Source organism: Phyllosticta capitalensis (assembly GCF_038381095.1).
Source record: "Phyllosticta capitalensis strain CBS 128856 chromosome Unknown BKA78scaffold_7, whole genome shotgun sequence".
Classification (NCBI taxonomy): Eukaryota; Fungi; Ascomycota; class Dothideomycetes; order Botryosphaeriales; family Phyllostictaceae; genus Phyllosticta; species Phyllosticta capitalensis.
Window position 1 is genome coordinate 1,697,574 of NW_027117445.1, and position 7,760 is coordinate 1,705,333.

The following is a 7,760-nucleotide window of genomic DNA, read 5'->3' on the forward strand; positions in this document are numbered from 1 at the left end:
CTCAGAGGTTGTTCATGAGGTTGGGGTAAAGGCCACTGCTCGTCCTTTGCGCGGATGCGATAAAACTACCCTTCGCGCGCGGCCGTGCGGCCGGAGGGGCCAGGTCGGTTTTTCTGCCGGCAGCTGACACCACCCTGCGCTACCATGGTTACAATACATTTTATATGGTATTGCTGGTAGTGATAACAAATCAGAAATCAATGCATAGGTTGGGCGGTCAGACTCCCCTTGGCCCGCGCGGAGGGTAGTTTTGTCGCACCCATTTGCGCTGGCAGGAGTGCGTTGATCTGCAAGTGCGAGCGTTCGCCTCTCGAAAACCCAGCTGGCGATTCAGCAAGCGCAAGAATTTCTCTCAAGCCTCTGCTGACTTCCTGACATGCACAGCCGCTTTATACCCACTGCGTGCGAAGATCCGGTATTCTTTGGTGAGAGAGGGATGCATGGGCAGGCGCTTAAGCCCTGGAAGTCTGAATCTCAACGCCTCCGTCTCACCGCCAACTGATCAATGACCTGTGCAAGGCTGACACCTCTTGGTGTTATGTGGGGGCCGCGACGGCTTCGAGGGCCAATGCGATGAACAAAATTCAGCCTTGTCTCCTCCAGATGGATGGATCCTTCAACTTTCCGAGACCTCATACGCCTGGAGCCTAACCAACCTCTCATCCTCTGTCCTTAAGCAACGCCTGTGAACGTTGGGCGGCACCGACTTTTTCGGGAGTGGTTGGAAGACAATCGAACCAACGGAGCTTCCAACAGCCAACATGCTGAAGACATTGCTCAAGCGGCAGCAAGCAGGAAATGGGGACGCGCCGGGTTGGTTCAGCACAATCCAAGATTTCGAGGAGTTGGACCTTGATATCGTTGGTATCCTCGCGATTTTAGGAGAAGGTGATTGCACAGTTGCGGCGAAGCTATTTGGACCATTCTGATTCGCGGCAAAGGTTCCGTTTTGTCCAACGCCCAAGTATCGACCCTGTCCAACTGGATTTTTCTGCCGCGGCTCCTCCCAGCTCCTCATGCCATGCTCCGCGTATCACGGCCAAATCGACTCGAATCGGTCCAGGGACGAGTAACAGGAGTCGTTTCGGGAAACGATCGCGACGAGCTCAACCATATTGGCGACATTGTCCTGTAAGAATTTCCTCTTCAGTGGAATTTGGTCCTTGGAATTGGCGCTGATTGCTCCGAAGCGATACCGGATCCCTGAAACCCTTTGATGTCCGCGTAGTCGAAATAGTCCGTCATGACGAGGCGCCCGTCGTCAAAACGCACAATTTCAGCTGGTTGACTGTCAATATTTGCTTGGGCTGCGCGTTCTCCATCGCCCTCTTGGTTCTGTCAGTCATATGGGAAGATGGTATGGGCCTCATAGCGACCGGCACTCTATCCCTTCTCTCAACTGTCATCGGAGTTGGAAATAAGTGGACTTTGAAGCTCCCTACAAGAAGGAACCCAGGGGGCACTGCACCGCGCGGTGATGTCGTCATTCGTCATCCGAGGGGGAGCTTCCTCATCGTCAAATGCGAGGAGGACATCGCTCGAGAAATCTTCTTCGCTCCGGAGACCATCGAGTATCTGGTTTCAGACCTGAAAATGTACCGCCTGATTTCGCTCGTCGGCTCGTTCTTGCTGATGGTCGGCGTCATTTGCCTGGCCAATGCGAAAACAAAAACCCAGGTGTCCTTTGCTGCGGCCTTCCTAATACTCAACGCAACATATTGGCTTGTCGCTGCCTTGCCTTCCAGGAAGCACTGGAATACTTCCGCGTTCAAGACGCGAAAACACAAGATCAAACTGCCGGAACACGCGGAAAAGGAAATTTGCTCACACACAACTTTCACTCAAGCACTTTGGACGGCCATTGCAGTCACCAAGCGAACGGGCTGGGTTCAACTTGGCGAAGCTGCTCCGAAAACAAAAGTTTGGGATGAGTGGCTGCGCGAAGCCCGAGAGATGGTTGAGAACGTGAAGCTTGGTGGCACTCCGAAAGTAATGACATACGAGATTCCGAAGTGGGATCCCCAAGGCCGGCTTAATTCGCTCCTTTCAGACAAGAGCCTGTCTGAAATGGAGAACATGTACGACAACGCTTGATTGGCATACGGCGGAGATGGGAGCTTGAAGATGATATCCAGCTCCAATGGTAGGTGCCATCGGTTTGACGAAGACCTCGAATTTCGAAGCCCTGGACAAAATGAGTATTTTTGAACATAAAGATTGCATTTTGGGAGCAGACATCTTACCAAAAGCTCATGTACAGCAACTGCACTCGACGGCGTTTGGGAAAAGGATTGGGACAGGATGGAACTTGAAGTCATAATGAAGCGAGCCATGTATTGCAGACATGATGAGTGTTGCTCTCTGGGAAGATTAGTTCTCTTTTCGATGTTAGATGTAGAAATCAGCGATTAAGAACTCAAAAGACTTACCATTATCAAATTACCATGTCTTAATGGCTCTCAGGCGAGGAACGGCCTTTTGATCGAGTCCCCTCAAAATAATATGAATTCAAGTTTTGCAGGCTCCCGTGAAGAGATTCTGACGAGCTTGAATCTTCGCAGTACAGATGTAGTAAACATGATGAGATTGAATGCATGCAATACGATATGGCACGATAAATTGAACAAAAGGAAATCAGGGGCGAGACACGATTCGTCAAATCGGCTGCATTCTCAGCAACTGAGGTCAAATCTTTGTTTGATCCATCATACCATCCGCCCGCGGCGGAAGAGAGGCTTCCAGGTTGGATTGGCTCAGCTTGTCTCGAGCAGCCAAATTTGGACCAGTAGGAGGCTTCCCAATTCCAGTGTCTCCCATGTTTCGTGGGAATACGCTTCAACACCTTGGATATGCGCGATACCTGCCGCCGGTACGAAGACGGCATTCGCAGTTCTGCGCAGCTGCCAGTAGATTTTGCAACTTGCCGTACACCACGTGCGATTCGTTGCAGTTGCGCGGCCTTTGGTACCTTTGCAGGATGACGAGCTGTTCCCGGCGGACACGGCTCCTGGACATAAGGTGCTTAAAAGCCACGATCAGATGCCGGTCGTCGTTTTTCCGGGGATCGCACAGCAATGAAAGGCAACCAGTGTCCAATGTATGAGATCCTCTCGGAGTAGCTCAGGGAGCATCCTTCCAACTCTGCTCCTTCTGGACCTTCATGCTCACGGTATCCTTGAGCACAGCGTGTAGATTTTGCGGATCGCCAGGCATATCCACCTCCATGTCTCCTTCGCTCATTGCGGTCGTTGCAGTGCAAATGGTCTCCGCCGTATCATGCGCCTTGTCCCAGGTGTCCATGTCAAAAGCACCTTCACTCTCAGACACGAGCAAGTCTCCGCGAGCCGAGAAGGCAAAGACGTGGGTTGACGAAGCAGAGGCAAGCTGCTTGACCGAGGGCGATGTGACAAGCTGGCCGTCTGGTGTGGCTGCGATGATGGCAGAAGAGAAGGTCGTATTCAGTGGGATGGAGGCGGAAACGAGCGCAAGGATCGAGGCTTCAAGAAGAGCGGGCAATACGGAGAGGATCTAGAAATTCAGTCAGTCATCTTCGCACTCAGCATTCCTTTCCTGAGCTCCATACCGAAGAGCGAGACTTGTCGTCAGCAGCGTCGCCTTCTGGCACCTGGAGCACCTGCAAGGTTACTTGGATAAGCGTGCGTGGATGGTTGCGGACCAAGATGACCTGACGGAGGGTCGAGTGGATGAGGTTTTCGAGGTGGCGCTCCTTAGGACCTACTATTGTTAGTCGAGTGCGCTGCTGCCTCAGGGAGCTCAAATCTCACTTCCTACACCAGAAGCAGGCCGGACGTTGACCTCTATCGCAGCCTCTTCCGGCAGTTCATCCCTCCGGGAGACTTCCAGAGGTCCATTGACCGCTCCGATCACACTGTATCCATTTTGAGAGAAGGTGGCGGATCCGTCGGCACGGTGGAGGTCCGAGAGAGTAGCGTGAATTGGAGCCATTGTGGAGTATTGGTATGCAATCGAGTTGAGTCGCAAATGTTCATCAGGAAGCTCTCGTAGAAAGTTGTCGGTGTTTGGAAACGCCGATGTTTTGCGCGCGCCACGCGCACTGAGCCGAGGCTGGCGCAACCACCAACATCATCGAGCACCCGCCTCTCCAATTGTGCTCTTTCCGAACTTCTTCATTCGCGTTCCGGTTCCAGCCTGAGATATATTTCGCCGGCAGAAGCTGTACAAGCCTCCGATTTCCCCATGTCCAGCGCCCGGAGACTCCAGTCGCGCATGAAGCGTCTCTATGACGAGTCGCAGGCAGACCTGACAGACACGGATGCGCTCGAGTGCTTGGGCCCTCTAGACGATAGCGACTTGACGCACTGGAGGGCAGTGATGAAAGGCTCGCCAGGAACACCATACGAGAGTAGAAACCCCTCCCCAAGATTTACCGCTGCCGCTAAAATTTGCGTAGATGGTCGCTGGCTCTTAGACATTCACGCCTCCTCAGACTACCCTTTCAGCCCTCCGCAAGTTACGTTCAAGACTCGAATATGCCATCCCAACGTGAAGTACGAGACTGGCAAAATCTGCCTCGATATTCTGGACAGAAATGACGCATGGTCGCCTGCATTCACCATAGCCACGACCCTTACCTGTGTGCATCAACTGCTCAGCAATCCGGTCTGGGACAGCCCGCTCAACATGGATCTGGCGGTGCTCCACAAAAATGATGTGCTGGGTGCTGAGAGTGTGGTCAGATACTACACTGATACTGAGAGGTGGGAGGGAGAAGGTCTCAGATGAAACCAAGCTGATCAATCACGTCGGGACCACGAGGAAAGAAGCCAATGGCTAAGAGAAGTTCGTACACCAGATTTCAAGATTCCGAGTCTAGATGCGGCTAGACATATGCCTTAGGAAACGATGAGCTGTCGGAGGCCTGCATGAGAAAGGACATAGAGCCAGCTCTCCAAGACGAAGAAATGTTCGGAGCTTCAAGCTGCAAAGAAATACCGTGTGCAACTTGCGCCACGTATACAGCGGATGTCCGTGATAAGCGTCCTTACCATCTAAGCCTGACTCAAAGATGGTGCTCTCTTCCATCGCTTCGAAGGCCAGAATCCCCCGAGCTGTCGTCTCTATTTGAGAATCTGAACACTGCATAGACGAGTCTAAAAGCAACCCCTCGCGTTCCCTGCCTCAACAAGAGTTCGCGAAAGCTCGTCACATTTACAATCGGACCTACATCACCAGGGCGCTAGAATTCTCCCGTTCATTGGTCGCATGCGCCGGATCCAAACCATTGCATGTGATTGGCTCCGATCAAGCAAACGCCCTTGTCTGTTCATCCCCAGCGCGCAAAGTCTTCGTTTAGCCGGTGGTTTCTCATTGGCTGCCATTTGCAACTTTGGACGTCGTTGTCTTCGGTCCTCGCATACCCGCATATGCGGGTTACACGCCGGGTGGCACGGGTGGTGGCCCCGGTAGCGAGCTACTGGAAACTCGTCGTTTGACAAATTCTTGCTGCTCTCTTTCAATAAAATCGCCAACAGTGACAGCGCCAACGGGAGCAATGCCATTGACCGCTCTGCCAGACGAACGTCATGTCGCAATTGGATGAATCAATGGGGTCGAGAGGGAGGCATATTCGATTGAATTTTCAGGTTGTCCCCGAATATGCGGCGCAGACAGAATTGCTTTTCAAAGCCAGATTATAGAAGGCAAAAGCCATGTACTGATGGAATCAACAGTTCTATATGTCCACGGAGATGGAAGCCTTGCAGACTCTTCCATGCGAACGACCAGCAAAAGACTCACATTTTATTTCTCGGGCAGTGTTGAGTGTTTGTTCCCTTGACATGGATACCGTGACCAATCTCTAGGTTACCAGGCACCCGCAACCTAAACCCTCGGGCACTCCCGCGCTAATGAATTTGACGCGTCTTGGTGCGACGACTGTATAAGAATACAATAACTCCCAGAGGCACTCGCCATATCTCGGTTCCTCGAATTGGACGACAAAAATCACAACACCCACGAAATAATCAAGATCTGAATCGAGATGGGAGAGATACCTTGAGAGGATTCTAAAATCGCGACCTCCCGAGTGAGGGATGGGGGGATTAAGTGTCAAGCTAGATCATAAGTTTGAAAACCATGGGATAAAATTGACCCAGCAGTAACTTGTAAGTAAAGCGAAATCTCCTTCCACATGGAGCATGTAAATCAAATCCGCTGTATCCGCTGATCCCACTTCTTGTAATGCTTCTCCAAGACTGTGAAAAGCTGTGAAAAGACTCTACACTTCCAGCTTCCTTGACTGACCTGGGTGCCTGATTTGGACGTCGAGAACCCGCACTAACGCAGTTAGGAAAGAGCACCTGGCGACATACTTCCCACAGTTGCAAAGACGTCACCGGTGTATGCCAATGGACGCGTTGTTTATGCCAATAGACGCGTATGTCGCCGCGACAACGAACAACTACTCATCAACCGTATCTCAAGGCTTCCGCGCGATTCTAATCGCTGTATCTCAACAACTCGAACTATCCTCACCACCACAAAGCATTTCTCGCCTGCGCTCATAAACCTCCGGCCACCATCCAAGATCATGGGCGACAAGGGCTACAACGACGTCGACATGCTTGACGAGGGCCTTGACGAGAAGCCCACCAAGAACTCGCGACCATTCCAGGACGACACGGCATCCAAGAAGCGACAAAAGACGGGCATCGACCACGCCAGCCAGCAGCCTCACTCTAACGACGCGACGACCAACGACGCGACGTCCAAAATGATCCCCGGTTGCCACATCTACCCACCCATCCGCGAGCACATGGGCACCATCATATTCCTCCACGATCAGAACACCACGACCGAGGCCTGCTCCCGCTCGTTCTTCCAACGCAGCAAAGACGCCGGCTGCGACCTCCGCTGGGCCCTCCCCAACCACCAATGGATCTTCTCGACCAGCGGCCGCCGCGACCCGTCATGGTTCGACCAGCAGCAGCCTCTGGCAGGCGACAGCGCGAAAGAGCCGCCGGCAGAGACGCAAGCGCACCGCGCAGGCGTCTGCGCCAGCCTGGGCGACCTCTTCCACATCATCGACGCCCAAGCCAACGCCGTCGGCAGCCACAACGTGGCGCTGGTGGGCATGGGGCAGGGCGCCGCCGTGGCGGCCGTCGCCTTCCTGACGGGCTGGCACGCCGTCGACTGCTTCGTCGGCATGGCGGGCTGGCTGCCGTGCCAGGCGCAGGTGGACCAGCTCATCTGCGACAGCAAGGACGTGGTCGAGGCGCAGAGGCGCATGCGCGACTTCTTTCCGCCGCCGGAAGAATGCGACATGCCGAGCTGGTTCGGCTCGTTGGGCAAGTCGGTCTTGCTGGTCGAGTGTGCCGACGATGAGGTCGTGCCGCATGCCAGGAGCACCGGGCTGTACCAAGTCTTGCTTGACATGTCGATGCAGGTGCAGCGGCACGTCTACAACATGGGCGGCCATGAGGGCGTCACTGAGTCGCGTGCTATGGAGGAGGTGGCTCGCTTTTTGATTCAGTGGGATATGGAGCACAATTCATAGGAGAGAGCTCAACGGAAGGCTCAACGGAAGGAACGGGATGATCGGATGAACGCGAGTGCTAAGGAGGAGTGGGTTCGATTTTTGAGGCAGTGGGATATGGGCACAATTCGTAGGAGAAGTCAATGGGAGGAATGGGATGATCGGATGGACACGACTGATTGGTCCAAGCAATAACCAACCATGGGCATCATCACTGGGAGGACTGATTGATCAAATCAAGAGT

At 53.4% G+C, this 7,760-nt stretch overlaps 4 protein-coding genes across 4 annotated transcripts; 3 read left to right on the forward strand and 1 right to left on the reverse strand.

Moving 5' to 3' along the window:
* Nucleotides 1-761: 761 nt before the first annotated feature.
* On the forward strand, nucleotides 762-2,094 carry BKA78DRAFT_253573 (uncharacterized protein; the record flags this gene model as incomplete). The annotated part of the gene is made up of 3 exons (XM_066884832.1): nucleotides 762-888; nucleotides 942-1,131; nucleotides 1,191-2,094. 3 exons carry the CDS (start codon nucleotides 762-764, stop codon nucleotides 2,092-2,094), a joined length of 1,221 nt encoding a protein of 406 aa, XP_066742874.1.
* Nucleotides 2,095-3,120: 1,026 nt separating this feature from the next.
* On the reverse strand, nucleotides 3,121-3,966 carry BKA78DRAFT_253955 (ribosomal protein S5 domain 2-type protein; the record flags this gene model as incomplete). The annotated part of the gene is made up of 3 exons (XM_066884861.1): nucleotides 3,121-3,528; nucleotides 3,584-3,735; nucleotides 3,786-3,966. 3 exons carry the CDS (start codon nucleotides 3,964-3,966, stop codon nucleotides 3,121-3,123), a joined length of 741 nt encoding a protein of 246 aa, XP_066742875.1.
* Nucleotides 3,967-4,248: 282 nt separating this feature from the next.
* On the forward strand, nucleotides 4,249-4,764 carry BKA78DRAFT_253964 (ubiquitin-conjugating enzyme/RWD-like protein; the record flags this gene model as incomplete). Its single annotated transcript, XM_066884862.1, has 2 exons — nucleotides 4,249-4,384; nucleotides 4,433-4,764. 2 exons carry the CDS (start codon nucleotides 4,249-4,251, stop codon nucleotides 4,762-4,764), a joined length of 468 nt encoding a protein of 155 aa, XP_066742876.1.
* A 1,807-nt stretch (nucleotides 4,765-6,571) lies between these two features.
* Nucleotides 6,572-7,537, forward strand: BKA78DRAFT_297338 (Alpha/Beta hydrolase protein; the record flags this gene model as incomplete). The annotated part of the gene is made up of 1 exon (XM_066886757.1): nucleotides 6,572-7,537. One exon carries the CDS (start codon nucleotides 6,572-6,574, stop codon nucleotides 7,535-7,537), a length of 966 nt encoding a protein of 321 aa, XP_066742877.1.
* Nucleotides 7,538-7,760: the final 223 nt, after the last annotated feature.